The sequence below is a fragment of the Pempheris klunzingeri genome, chromosome 8 (genome assembly GCF_042242105.1).
Source record: "Pempheris klunzingeri isolate RE-2024b chromosome 8, fPemKlu1.hap1, whole genome shotgun sequence".
NCBI lineage: Eukaryota > Metazoa > Chordata > Actinopteri > Acropomatiformes > Pempheridae > Pempheris > Pempheris klunzingeri.
This window is the reverse complement of record NC_092019.1, coordinates 17,990,698-18,005,104: the sequence shown is the minus strand read 5'-3', so window position 1 is coordinate 18,005,104 and position 14,407 is coordinate 17,990,698. Positions and strand designations below refer to the sequence as shown.

Below are 14,407 nucleotides of genomic sequence, written 5' to 3'. Positions count from 1 at the left end.
AACACTTAACAATAAGACTACCCATATAAAGGATTTATAAATGGTTTACAATTAGTTTAATTGACTACATTGTAAGCACTTTATAAATGATTAATAAACCATTCTAAACTAGTTATGACACAGCTATTTATACATCCGCTCACTATTTGGCAAGATCCAGTTATTGCTCACAACTCACTGATCTTAAAAAAGAGTTACTAACATTTATAACGGGCAAAAGTGAGCCTTATTTTAAAATGTAAAACACATCGCCATCAAATTAAACAATATTACCAAAGTCTTTGTGCATGAATCTGGTCATTTGATGTACCAAATGAAACTTTTTGACCATAAAGACATGCTGATGGTGGTTAAAGTCCAGTAATATGTTAATAAATATCTGATGGTGCTGACAGGGATAAACGCTGGCAGGTGAAGAACATAAAGTAAGCTACGTAACCAATGAGATCTGAGGCTCAACAGTACAGACAAATGGAGGCTCACTGTTTGGCAATCAACGGGTCAATTTTGCCCCTGAATGATTTATAAAGTATTAATGAGCTAATCAATAAACTAATTTTAAACCATTTATGAATCCTGTATTAGTGTAGTCTTATCATAAAGTGGTACCTTCTGCTCTTTATGCACTTTGTTTACATGTGCATTTTTACATTGATACACTAATACTTTTCTCGTGGAAATCTGAACCTTTGTCAAACGTCAACACCTCCCAATGCAGACAGATCGGACTGTTACCAGCTCTCATTCCCAAATTTGATCGCTGGGTCTTTTTAACACTAACACCAGACAGACACCAGACAATACATCAGTATTTCAGACATAAAATTAGTGCCTTCAGTGTTTTGTCAAGAGTGAACTTTGAACCTCAGCTTTTAAATCCTTCAAGCACTCAGAACAATATTGGATTTTAGGCATCAACAGCAGCAAACTCCATCTGTTTAGTGCAATATTTTAAATCACAGACAAACACAAAAATGCTGACTGGTTACCTGGAAATCAAACTCAACCTTTAAGCTTTTGAATGAACCTGTTAGTGCCAAAAAAAAAAAAATACAGACTGGGCCTTTAACCTGTTTAGGTGGTACTGGGAAACCGAGTGGTACAACATTTATGCACAATATGAGTGTGTTCCCCCACACAGGAAACACACCTGATACCTTGAGATAACCCACTGGTGTAAAATATCTGCATACCTTTACTCGAGTACAGTTCTGAGGTGGAGTCATACTATACTTGCACATTTTCCATTTTATGCTACTTTATACTTAGACTCCACTACAATTTAGACTGACATATATGGTACTTTTTGCTTCAGTACAGATATTTGATAACTTTACTTACCCTGCAGATCCAGATTAATAATACAAAATACAATCAACAAGTAAATCACAATGTCTTATTATGAATAAAGACTTTATTGATCCCTCGGTGAAAATCACAAGCCACCCAGTGCGATATACATTGAAAAACAAGTCTGAGCTTTACTAGCTGTAACAGTAAAGTAATCCAATACTGATTCTGCATAATGAGTACTTTTTTGGAGCCTTTTTTTTTTTAATGCAAATACTTTTGTACTTAAAAATTGAATGCAGGACTTTTACTTGTATTTATACAATGTGGCACAGAAGTATTCCTTCCTCCATCACTGACATAGCCCCACTGGTACTGTTTGACATAGTGATCAGCTCCCAGTACACAAGTATGCACTATGAGGGCTTTTGCTCAGTAGATCTTCTCCCCACCCACCAGCATGCTTTGGGGCTGGAGCGCCGCCTCTGACCGAGGCTTTAGTACTCTTAGACTCATGAACACCCTCCTCCTCCTCCTGCATGTGTTCCTGCAGAAACACCCCGAGTGAGTCACAGCTGATCGGAATCTCATTTCGTAAATTCACTGCGAATCTTCAGTGCAGAGAGGAGGTCTGTCCGCTCTCTGGGGAGCAGCTTCGAGCAACAGTTTCATTTTACGCGCATTCCCGTCCAGTCAATTGTCTCCAAACGTTGCGTAAGAGAAACTGATATCAAACAAGGCTGCAGCTCTTCTGCAGGATCCAGACTCAAGTCGAGGGAGGGAGAAGAAAAAGCAACAAGGAGGGAAAGTAAAGATTTCAGCTCGTCTGGACCTTCGGGAGGAACAAAATGTCTAACCCTAATTACTCCGGCAAGTTTCATATGGAGGAGCAGGATAATATGGAGGCCTACCTCGCAGCTTTGGGTAAGACTCCTTGTACCTTTTGGCACAGCTGAAACCTTTAAAACAAATTCACTGTTTCACCCATCTGAAGTGCAGGAAAACCCCCTCTGTCCTTACAGCTCTCTCCTTACAAACACAGATACTTGTACTTGTATTGCATTGTTCTTTTGCTTGGAGCTTATGGACCATCTTTTGCAGCAGCACAATGTGAATGACATCACCTCCTTGTCCTTTGCATGACCCCAGACACACACACACACACACACACACACACACACAGTGTTGTATAGCTACAAGAAGTATATTTAAAAGTATTTTTTAAAAGTATAGCTGACATCTAATTTGATTTAATTATCTCCTCTCAGATATTAACTTTGCTCTGAGGAAGATTGTGTGTCTGTTGAAGCCCACCAAAGAAATCACCCATGACCCAGCTACGGGAGCCATGACGATCCGCACTCTCACCACCTTCAAGAACTTCAACATGGATTTCACCATTGGAAAAGAGTTCACTGAAGACCTGGGGCCGGTGGACGGCCGTACCTGTCTGGTGTGTGTGGTTGTTGTTTTCTGAATATGCACGTTGCTTTGTTTTGGCACGTGTGCGTGCTTGTTGATACAGTGAATATGCAGTATCATAACTTGTTATACAAGTTTTTGATACTGCTTTGTGTGTTTAATTCTGGATGTCTGAGGGAAGTTGACTCTCCGACCACTGTGATTTTGTGTTTTTAATGAGGTGTTCACTCTCACAACACTCTTAGTGGTCTTCAGCTTACATGTCCATTCAGGAAACCAGTGAGTGATTTAGAAATAGCAACATTATCTCCAAAACAAAAAGAAAAAGAGAAAACGAAAGCAAAAGAAAAGGAAGCATTTGAAGTCGCCCATGTGTTCTGCACAAAGACTCTATCACAATGTGTGAGCTACTTTACATACTAATCGCACACCCTAACACAGCATCTCTGTGCTTATTCAGACTACAGTGAGCTGGGAAGGAGAGAAGCTGGTTTGTGTACAGCGAGGAGAGAAAGAAGGACGAGGCTGGACACACTGGCTGGAGGGCGACAAGCTGCATCTGGTAAGGATGTATGGACGGCGTGAAAAGAGTGATGAAGAGGCCGAAGCAGAGGGGAGGAGGGGGTGTATGTAATGAGGAAAAGGAAAATATAAAAGGAAGAAGATGCTAAAATTGATATGCTAAAGTGAGGGAAAACATGCAAATAGGGCCGGGTTTGGAAGTTGTTCATTAGCTTGTCCGGTTGCACTAAACTGTCTTTGTGGTAAGAAGTTCTTTATTAAAATGTTTGAGGAGCTTTCTGAGAGCCTTAGGGGGGAGAAACCCAACAAAGGAAGGCAAACACAAAAGAGGCAGAGGACTCTTGAATGCACGTCTAAATAAAAAGCTACAATATCTCAGGTCCCAGGGAGAGGATTGGCTCTTCTCATTTTTGATGTAAAAGAGTTTAAACTTCAGATTATGTGTCCGCACTGATTAAGATTTAAAACAATAGGTATTGTTCCTCTAAATAGCTCTCACAGGATTTCTAATGCCTCCTGTTGCAGTGGGGACAAAGCAAAGTGTTGTTGGTGCTGTGTCCAAATTCGTCAGGAGAGAATTGGGAAAGAAATGCCTGCGAGGATCAGGATCTAAAATGGTGGATTTTAAATGTTACACAAAGCAGGAGAAGGGAGCAGCGAGGGGCTAATGAAGAGTGAGTGAGGGGGAGCTGGAGGAGGAAGGAGGGGATGAGTGGATGGTGAAAGAGTGGGAGACGGATTACAAGGTCAAAGGATGAGGTGGTGGCGGGGGTGTCATGGGATTGTATGTTGGATACTATCCCAGGTTTGTGTATCACTCATTTAACTCTGCTTTGATGTGCCAAACTGTTTTATTGATTCTCGCTATTCATTTACGGCCCCCCCACCCTGTGCCCTTCTTTTCCCCCTGCCCCCTCCTCTGGTCTCTTTCCTCTCTGCAGGAGATGAGAGTTGAAGGCATCGTTGCCAAGCAAGTCTTCAAGAAAGCCGACTGAAGTAACTAAAAATGTGTGTTAGTGAATAATCTCAATTAATTCTCAGTAGATTATAGGTAAGATACAAGATTTGAATAACGTTTTTTTTTTTAAATTATAATCAACATTATTTTGAAACATCACTAAGACTTAATATCTGTAAAAATACTGATTTGTGTTTCTGTCTGAGAGAGAAGAAGAGCAGCAGCTTGTGTAAACATTCCCAACATACTTCCTCATGTTGCACTATCTATCTTCACCATGTTATAAACAAACCATACATCTGTCGGGTGTCACTGCTGCATCTTTAATACATCACATCATTCACCCAAGTTTCAAATGAGTGCATGTGTATATATGCGCATGTCTTTGTATAGTTATAAGAGCAAATTTTGGTTTTACACCATTGTTGTGAGGACATTTTGCCTGGTTCTCACAGCTTCAAAGGACTGTTTGAGTGTTAAGACTTGGTTTTAAGGTAAAGAATAGGATTAGGTTACGGTAAGGGTTGGGGTTAGGCAATTAGCTGTGATGGTTAAGGGCTAGGGAAAGCATTATGTCAATCAGTGTCCTCACAACTATAGAAAGACAAGAGTGTGTGTGTGTGTGTGTGTGTGTGTGTGCGCGCGCGCGCTCTCGTGTGTGTGTCCGTCCTTATTGGGACTACTTTCCGGTAAAAATGCCCACTTTGTCAGGACCAGTAGACCTCATGTGGACTAAAGTCTGGTCCTAATGAGGCAAACTGTCATTTCTGAGGTCCCGGTTAAGGTTAGGTGTGAGCTGTGACTAGAGGCTAGGGTTTGGGTTAGGCTGTCTACAATGAATGGAAGTCAGTGGTATGTCCTTATAAGTATAACTGCAGAAGCACACGTGTGTGTTGAATGTATTCAGTGATCAAACAATTTTCATTCCAATGTACTAAAAAAAAAAGATTTTACCAGTTTTTATGTACAATCCTCAACCAGATTTAGTTGCCGGGGTTGGAATATTTAAATAAGATTAGATATCCTTATAAGACATAGTTTACATTTATTATTTTATATTTTCCTTTTTATGAACAAATCCCACAGCCACAACAAAGATGTACACTCTTAAAAACAGGCCACTAATGTTTAGTTTGTTTTTTTTTTAGAAAAATTCTCAGTAATTTTCTAAACCATGTGGGCACAGTAGTTATGAGAAACTGTTAGAAAGAGGAATAAATAGTCTCCATATTCAAAGTAATGAAGTAACATGTTACCCAGTGTAATGTGTTTTTGATAGTGGATAATGATGGATTGGATGGAGGAATAAACTGCATCCATCGTTTTGAATACACATGCACACTTAAAGATACATTAAGCATGTGTATGTGATTGGTCTGAAGTAAGAAAGAATATAGAATATCAACAGAGTTACTCTGAAATACAGACACCACTGAGTCTAAAAACAGTGCTGCCTTCACTTGTGAAGCTCCTCAGACTGATTCACATCAAAGGGCTTAGCTGAAATTCTCATTTAAGTCCTGCAGGGGGCAGCAAACTATCACTCATCATTCAACTGCTGAATAAAGGAAACCCTATTTTCTTTTGTATAAATAGAGGTACTCTGAGCTCCACTGTCTCAACAACATTTACTTGATTATGTCCCGCACCACTCGTCCTCCTGTGGCTCAGAGTAAGTCCTGTGGAAGTTGCTAGTGCAGTATCCAGCGCTTCCACTGATGTGGTTTGATTCAGCGAATGAAACAGAAACCTTCAGTGGAGTTATAGGACGGTTACTGCTGTCCACGCTGTCTTGCGTGCTGCAACTGACCGTAATATCACCTGAGGAGGACAATGAAATCAATGTTGAGAGTGACAGTCCTTCAAAATAATGGTACATCGAACATGCCTTAAACTATGTGAGGTGTGATTTATGGCTGCCTTAATGGGGCTGAAAGTATCTATGTGCATGGAAAATGAATACAGACTAGAGCTGGAAATGTCGAATATCCGAATGGCTGACAGCTTCTTTCTTTGAAGCTCTACTGGAGGAATGAACACCAGTCTTCCAAAACATATCCCCCATGTTAGTGTTTTGATGATGATGGTGGAGACCGTGTTCACATCTGGTGACTGTGATGGCCATAGTTTATACTTTCTGGTCATACTTTCATTGATGTGCAGGACATACGTGTCCATACTGTACATCCATTATGTGTAACTCGAACATTTGTAGCTTAGAGGAAAAGGCGTTGATCATGAACCACAGTGTTTTCTCTGTTTTGAGTCTGGCTGTGAAGCTGGTGTGTGTGTGTGTGTGTGTGTGTGTGTGTGTGTGTGTGTGTGTGTGTGTGTGTGTGTGTGTGTGTGTGTGTGTGCATGCAGCAGTGTTAATTATTTTATCACCTGGGGTAAACAACTTTAAGTTGCAGGCATCGTTGCAACTCTCCTGGTAGTGGCCGTTCATCTCTTTGAATGGCAAAGGCAGCTCCAGCTGACTGATAGGAGTTGGTGGAACCATTTCAATCAAGGCAACAGGAACTGTGGAGATGGCTTTCACACACAGAAGATACCACGTTTGGGGTCAAAAAGATCATTCTTACCTCTGTTCATGGCCATGATGAATAGTTTGAAATAAATCAAATGCATCAAGTGTACTGGAAACTGACAGCTTTTGGAGCCTATTCTTGGTGACTCATTAACTGCTGTGATATTAATAGACCTATGAGGAGCACTTTGATCTCTCTAAAACTACAGATTCAGCACTGCAGCACCACTAATGAATCAGAGGTAGTTCCACATGCTGAGCAACTGTTTCTAGGAAAGGTTCTTCATACTTAATTAATACATTTGTAAAATTTAAATGTACAGTTCAGCGTGACTCAGTGATATAGTGATATTCCTTAGATTTATATTTTGAGTATCAAATACTAACCCGAAACTCACCTTGAAAGGTGTTTGTAAAAAGTTTGTCATTTCCTCTTTCACAGGAAAGAGGCTGCAGACATATTTGACTCACAGTCATTATAATAAGATTCCAATAGTGTCAGGTTTTTAAGAGCGGGAAAAAAAATCCAAACTTTCAATATAAGCTTATCAATACACCCCTGCACGTCGCCGCTGTTCATTTAGCTTCATTTATGCTCAGTATTTTCCAAACACTGCTTTATATACTTTTGGTGTGAATATTTTAATCCATCAAAGCCATAATGAATGCTAGCTCACCTCAACTGCTTTCTCTGAGGCACTGAAAATGTTTAACAACAACCTTTCAAACCTACAGTAGTCGAGTAGTGCCCAATGTAGTGCATAATATCATCTGAAATGAAAGAGGCCTTAACGTGTGCCCTGCATCATTATTTCTCATTAACTGAAAGATCCACCTAAGACATGTTTTAAGACATAAAAATACTCTGCTTTGAATCATATTTTATGTCTGATGTTTTTTTTCCCACAAAAATCTCCTTACAGATTCTTGAAATGACATCTATTCCTTGTTCGTCATTGAAAAACATCCAGAATCTATGTATATAGGTTTTACTGGATAGTTTTAACTACTGGAGACTAATTTCTCCTCTTACCACTGAAAAGCCCACTCTCAGCATATGTGAACTAAAGGATTCAAGTTTTCACATTACAACTTAACTAGTTGGACTCCCCAACTAGTTCTGATTATACAAAATCTTGAACTCAGATTTAACCCTTTATAGGACACTCATTGAAATACTTAGAAATTCAAAATGTCAACCCTAGACCATTACTGGTGGTCATTACAAGACTTTTTTTCTTTTGTGAGTTTTTCAAAAAAATATTTAATGTTATGGTGAAAATCAAGGTCAATTAAGTTATCATATATGGTTTCTTGTCGGTCTATCATGTAGCCTGATTGTCGCTGATTGGCTTGGAGAAATCTCGTGGTTCTAGTAGCAAGGGGTGGCATTTTGACCTCCCACTTAAGTTACCAAATATAGTCCTTTGCCCTATAAAGGGTTATGGTGAATGCAGAGAAACCCAAAACTGAAACTGTCTTCATGGCACAATACTACTGCAAAAGGGAAAATATGAATTTTAGTAATTTCAGTGGGATTAACCCATTGAAGATACATGCTGACGTGTTCGGATATGAAGTGAATTAAGGACATTTTGTGATAAGAACAAAGACTTTCACCAGGAATCACTGACCTCAGTTTGTTCTCTGTCACAATGAACACCTGATACGATCTTTTTAAACTGACAACTGGCATTCTTGTTCTTGAAGCCCAACCTTCTCTCGTTAATTTTATTTCATCTGTAAATTCCAGTATTGGCCCAGTGCTTAACTGGAAATGCAGTAAATGTGAATGAAATATGATACAACGTCAGCCAAAACAATCATTTAGGGGATTGTGCTACATACGTAGGACCTGGTTTCTCAGTATGAGTTAGCTGCCTGTGGAGTGTGCGTCACATTACACCAAATAACTGTGTCAGGCTGAATATGTACAGGATGTGGTTTCCCCATTCAGTTTGTAATGCCTGCTGTCCTTATTTAACATGTTACACCGCTACTTATTTAACCTGCCTCGATTAAACATAAATATTCTGCTTTTGTTCAAAAAACCAAGGTATACAGGTACTGCAGTTTTATTTTAGTCCAACCCACAATAATTCTACTTAGTAAAAGAAAACCATGTATGCATTTCTTTGTTGTTTTTTTTTAACAAATTTACAGTAAAGGAAACAGTGGGAGGTTATGTTTGAAAAGAGATAAACAGTGACCTTAAACTGTATGACTTCAAAGCAGATTATGTCTCACAGTTGTGGCCAACAACATGTGTAGACTGCCAGTGAGTAGGTATGTTCTCACACTGCTTTGCTGCCTTCTCAGGGATTCTTTTTCTTAAAGAATGAGAGCATTCAAAAGTATATGAAAAACAATGATGAATGTGACACATTGTACACACCTGGTTTGTATGACTTGCGTTTTGTCCTCCAGCAGAAGAGACCAAACAGGACAAGTGCGGTCAGCACGAGTCCTGACCACAGACCAGCGGGTAACATCCAAGAACAGTCTGACAAACAAAGAGAGAAGGATTTTTAGAGAGACCCAAATATATTTTACATTGATTCTTTGGAATTGCTCTTTCCTTTAGTTTAATTAAAAACTTTCCAAATAGAAAATGTGTCACAAGTAAATTTCCCACCTGTCAGATCTGTCTATAATGCTTCCTTCATGTGTTTCACTATCTATTTGACATGATTAAACTGAATAGCCCATTTGCTTCTAAAAGATAGAACCTCAATAATTTGCCAGAGAATTAAAAAAACAGAGGTCATTCCTATCCAGGTCCATGTTTTAAACATATGGTGAGACAGTGGTTAAGGTTATGGTTGGGGTATAAGGCGGGGTGGCTGAGCATGACAATTGTACATTTTGCAATGACAGCAACACATTTGGCTGGTTAATTGTAGGTTAACATGTAATGAAGAGATCTAGATACGAAGGCACTGCCCCTGATTTAATGACTCTTGTTAATCAGTCTCTTGTTGGAATAGCTCACAGGTCACAGAGAGGTGCCAACTCCAATGGAATTACATTTATTGTTTTCCTTTTTTTTTAATATGCAATAGCACTTTTATATGTATAATTTCTAAATGCCTTTTCAAAAGTAATGCAATGAAAACAACAATAACTAGTGACCAAAAATGCCATAGCCTGCTCCAGCACATTATTTACACATTTTGCACTCCCCTTCACACGGATGCACAGCTGTGCATCAAGTGATGCCACTTTGCACTTATACCCAGTCTGAAATGAACTTTTTTCAGCACCTACCACTGAACTTTTTTGTCTGCTACTCAGGAAGACAAAAAATGCTAAGAGGGCATGCCAGGGTTATGGTTAATGTGCCATAATAAGAGGATGTTGAGCTCGGAAACATAGGACCCTGGGAACAGGGAAAAGTACGCTCCAAAAACATATAAGTGGGAAAAAGTTACAATGTAGATGGAAGTTTTATTTTTTAAATACATTATTGAGGACTAACTGTAAACTCAAATCTGTAAATTCAATTGCCATATTTCTCAGTACAATACTTTTACATTTAAAATGTCCCTTCCATTGCTTACTCTGTAGTGGATACTGGTAAACAAAACTTAACTTCTGTCAACCGACTGCGTACTTTGACCTTTGTGGCTTGGCTGTGTTTTCTTTCAGTATTTGTTTTAACAAATAGACTATGGCACCTGTGTGCAAAGCATGGATGCATTTTATAGATATATATCAACTATTGAAGGATTTCTGTTGTTTGTCCTGGTTTAGCTGCTTCAGCCTTGATAAGTCTCAAGAAGGAAGCATCCTGTTCAACACTGCCAGGCATCTTTCTGACACTTAGAATTGAGTGTATTTGGGTTCTCCAGCACCAGCTTCTTAGTGTTTTCAGGGCCAAAACAAAGTGATCTGGCTGTAAAGTCCAGCAACTTGCATTTTAGGCACACCAGCTGACTTTTGGTTACTTGGGGGCAGCAGAACAAGTTGTGACATATAATCACCACTTAAGTTGAACTTTATTTTCACATTGAGAAGTCAATGAGCAAAATCATTCTTAAGATGGTCACCTGATGGATTTAAGTCCAATATTCACTCTCTTTTAGCTTTGTTTTTTGTCTGTACCAGTTCCTGAGGGAAAAATCTGTCTCTTTACCGGTTAAACTCTCTATGTTCACTAGCTAATTGATAACAGTTGCTGTATTTAGTTTTTCCTGTGAAAAAAAGCTCCATGTTGAGGCCGACAATGCCACCATGAGAGCAATGACAAAGAGTAAAGTTAATGAGTACAGTCCGACAGCTTAACAATAACCTACAACATGCTATAAATCTCCATAAAACTGAGGGGGGCTGCAGATTCAGATGATAAAACTGTAGCTTCATCACTATGAATAACCCCTTTCACTTTATCATACATTGTTATTGTAAAAAAATACCAACTATAGCTGCTTTAACCTTTATTCTGGAAAGGTGAAATTACCCTTTACAGCCAGTCACAACAGAATCACCCCATCCCCTGTCATAATACCCTCAGTGGGTGCCTTAGATTGCGCTCCTACTTTGGAGTGATTGCTCATGCGTACTACTTCTGCTTCCTCCCTTAATAACTCAGTCATATGACATACAGGGACTGAAGGTCAACATTGAGTCACTCGGGACAAGAACTGCTACATTAAACCTAAGAGATTTTAAAATCTGAAGAGATGATAGACATTTCAAACAACAGACTGAAGGTAAAAATGGAGACCTACGAGATTTAAAGTCACCACAGATGGCATCAGTTGTTTGGGTGCCTGGAGTTTTCAGCACTCTTCCAAAGTCTTCACATCTAAAAATCGGCAGATAAAAAAATAAATATCTACATACTGTATTGTGTTAGTCAACCAACTGAAAATTGCAAAATATGGGAGCCAAAGGGGGCCGTGTAAAATGTTTCAGACAAGCTGAAGACACAGTTAAAGCATCTCTGCAGTGTGGATGACGTACAGTTGCAGAAGGTTTGATGTGGGACTGAGGATATCGACCGAAACAAAAACAGTCATTTCTGCTGTGTGTCGACGGGTGACTAATGAATGATTCAGTCACATCTGATCACATTACATACTTCAATATCCTCCTCCTATAATAATGACAGTAATAGTGGAGATACAGCCTTACCTGGTATGTTTTTGACAGGGTGAGTGGAAATCTGTTACGTTGCTGTAGGTCCCTTCTCCACACGGAGCACAGATAGTATCATTCGTGCGAGTGGCTGCAAGAAGGAATCAGATGTGAAGTCTCTTAAGTTGCTGGTTTGTATTGTACCTCAGCAAGATGTAAATGTTTGCTGGAGTACATGATCATTTTATTTCGTATTATACAATAGAGGCCTACCTTGAGCGATGACTCCTTCACCCAGAGTGCAGTGCTTCACTGTCTGGCAATGGTCACAGTGATCATTACTACAGTAGAAACCAGTCACACACTCACATACTACGTTCTCCTGAGCCGTACAGTCCTTTATTTTCCTCTGGTTGTTATCTGAAAGAGTCAAAGAGAGATAAAGTCTATCCTCTATTGCTTCCACAGAAGGTCTCCCCTACATTTTCTGTTAAAATTGTGTGTGTAAGTGTTTGGTCCAACTTAACTGAGAGTCGAACGTAAGGGCTGGGACAGATTATGGGACAGCACAGAAGCTGGGCACGCAAACTGAGAGAGACATGTGGCTATGTTGTTTGTAGCCATTACTAGAGACAATTCACCACAAAGATAACCACAAAGAGACACAACATGACTGCATCAAGAAAAAAAACTCCATATTTTGCATCTCTTTGTAGTCATGTTTGTTGTCATTTTGTGTTTGTAGTTGTTTTGTGTAATAATTTGGCTATTTGTGGTTATTTTGTAGCTCTTTCAACTACAAACATTTCTGCCTCTTTGTAGTTGTTTTACTTCTTCAGTTGCTTATTTGTGGTTGTTTTAGATCTCTTATTACTACAAACATTTACACCTTTTTGTGTCTCTTTGTAGTTGTCTGTGTGGTCGTTTTGTCTCTCTCTGTCTGTAGCTGTTTGCACCTCTTAGACATTGTTTTATTGATTCACTTACAAGAAATAATTTTAAACCGAAGCTTTGGTCAGTTACAAAACTGAAGAGATTAAGTTTTAATGACTTTAGATGACAGTTACATTTGTTTTCTGGTTGCATTCTCAGTTTGAAAAGTCAGTTTTTCATGTGACATGAAGGTTTTACAGCTGTCACCACTGCTGTTGGAGTCACTTTTGTACCAGAGTTAATGCAAAGACGATACACGAGGCTGCATGCAGTAACACTGTTACATTATAAGTTAATGGGGGTTATTACTTTCAAGGTTGTTAAAATCATCTAATTTCCACAATATCATATCTTTATGTTTAAGCTTTTTCCAGCTCTTCTTTGAATCTACATTATGTTTAGACTGAGTGAAAAACACACACACACACACACACACACACACACACACACACACACACACACACACACATACACATATATATACACACACACACACACACATATATATACATATCTATATATATATATATATGCATATATGTACTTATTTCTCCAAAATTCAGCTTGACATACACAATATGTTTGTAACTTCAGGATCTCCCCTGAAATTTGAAATGCAGTTTGAAAAGACAACGTTTGGCTACACATGTAATGACTGGCCCCACCGGCAGCCATTTAGTGAGGTGTAATCATTTAAAAAAGGAAAGGAGGAAGGAACTGTGGTTTTCATTGTGTGTTTAAAGTGCAAAAAAGTATGTGCTTGCATGTGAAAACAGCACTGTCTGTACATGCATGTGACTTACTAGAACTACAGTCCTTGCAGACGTGACATTTATTTAAATGGTTTTTTGTGGCTGTGTATTCCCCACGTCCGCATTCGGCGCACTTGGTTGCTGTCTGATCGTCACACTCAGCTTGCATGTATGATCCTGATAAGAATTGACAAAGCAGAGATATACAGAAGAATCTGATGGCAGGCTGTAATGCACATAAAGTATGTAAGGAATGCAGAAAAGTTGACAGATACACAGTAAACGCTGTGCCGTGGTTTGCACAGTCCTATGAAGAAGTTTGTTATACAAAGGCAAAAGAAAACTGAAGCTTTATGATGTTGACTAACCTGCAGGACAGCGCTGACAGCATCTCCCATTTTTACCGAGGTACTCATCCTCATTTGTGCAATATATCTTAGCCATTTCTTGTCCATTCAATTACAGTCCTCCATTTGTGTGTAAAATCTGAGCTGAAGACTAGAAGAGATTACAGCTGTTTCTCTTTTTCTGACATTCACTCATTCACTGCTTGCATTCTTGTATCTCCACTTTCTTTGTGCTCACTGCTCTGTCTGTGACTACACGTATGTTTCCCCTCCTCACTCTGCCTTACCTACTTCTCATGTCTTTTCTGATCCTACTCAGTGGAAAACCCAAGTGACCCTTATCTGCTGTTTTCCCCTCCGTCTCTCTCTCTCGGTCTCTCTCTCTCGGTCTCTCTGTCTCTCTGTCTCTGTCTCTGTCTCTGTCTCTCTCTATCGTCATTTCCTTCCTGTCCTAGCCCTCGCACTGCGAGGTGAGCTGTGTGTGTGTTTCCGTGTAGCTACAGGACCAGTTTGGCACATCTAACTGCACAAAGCAAAGCAGCACAATGAGACATTTCCTCTCTCCTCTACACCCTTT

General features: G+C 39.4%; 2 protein-coding genes across 2 annotated transcripts; one reads left to right on the top strand and one right to left on the bottom strand.

Annotated features, from left to right (window-relative positions):
* Nucleotides 1–1,906: 1,906 nt before the first annotated feature.
* rbp5 (retinol binding protein 1a, cellular) lies at nucleotides 1,907–4,496 on the top strand. Its single transcript, XM_070836192.1, has 4 exons — nucleotides 1,907–2,214; nucleotides 2,559–2,743; nucleotides 3,173–3,274; nucleotides 4,176–4,496. The coding sequence occupies exons 1-4, from the start codon at nucleotides 2,139–2,141 to the stop codon at nucleotides 4,227–4,229; spliced, it is 417 nt and encodes a 138-aa protein (XP_070692293.1). The 5' UTR covers nucleotides 1,907–2,138; the 3' UTR covers nucleotides 4,230–4,496.
* A 1,305-nt stretch (nucleotides 4,497–5,801) lies between these two features.
* Nucleotides 5,802–14,169, bottom strand: LOC139205854 (tumor necrosis factor receptor superfamily member 5). The gene is made up of 8 exons (XM_070836191.1): nucleotides 13,852–14,169; nucleotides 13,535–13,660; nucleotides 12,072–12,218; nucleotides 11,856–11,949; nucleotides 11,450–11,526; nucleotides 9,115–9,222; nucleotides 6,578–6,724; nucleotides 5,802–6,013 (listed from the first exon to the last, which is right to left on the bottom strand). Exons 1-8 carry the CDS (start codon nucleotides 13,925–13,927, stop codon nucleotides 5,829–5,831), a joined length of 960 nt encoding a protein of 319 aa, XP_070692292.1. The 5' UTR covers nucleotides 13,928–14,169; the 3' UTR covers nucleotides 5,802–5,828.
* Between the last annotated feature and the right edge of the window lie 238 nt (nucleotides 14,170–14,407).

Coding starts and splice junctions, on each gene's coding strand:
- LOC139205854 (XM_070836191.1), bottom strand. CDS start 13,927: ATGGCTAAGATATATTGCACAAATGAGGATGAGTACCTCGGTAAAAAT. Junction 11,950..12,071: donor TGAAGGAGTCATCGCTCAAG/GTAGGCCTCTAT, acceptor TCCTTCTTGCAG/CCACTCGCACGAATGATACT. Junction 6,725..9,114: donor ACGCAAGTCATACAAACCAG/GTGTGTACAATG, acceptor TGTGTGTGAAAG/CCATCTCCACAGTTCCTGTT.
- rbp5 (XM_070836192.1), top strand. CDS start 2,139: ATGTCTAACCCTAATTACTCCGGCAAGTTTCATATGGAGGAGCAGGAT. Junction 2,215..2,558: donor GGCCTACCTCGCAGCTTTGG/GTAAGACTCCTT, acceptor ATCTCCTCTCAG/ATATTAACTTTGCTCTGAGG. Junction 3,275..4,175: donor AGGGCGACAAGCTGCATCTG/GTAAGGATGTAT, acceptor TCCTCTCTGCAG/GAGATGAGAGTTGAAGGCAT.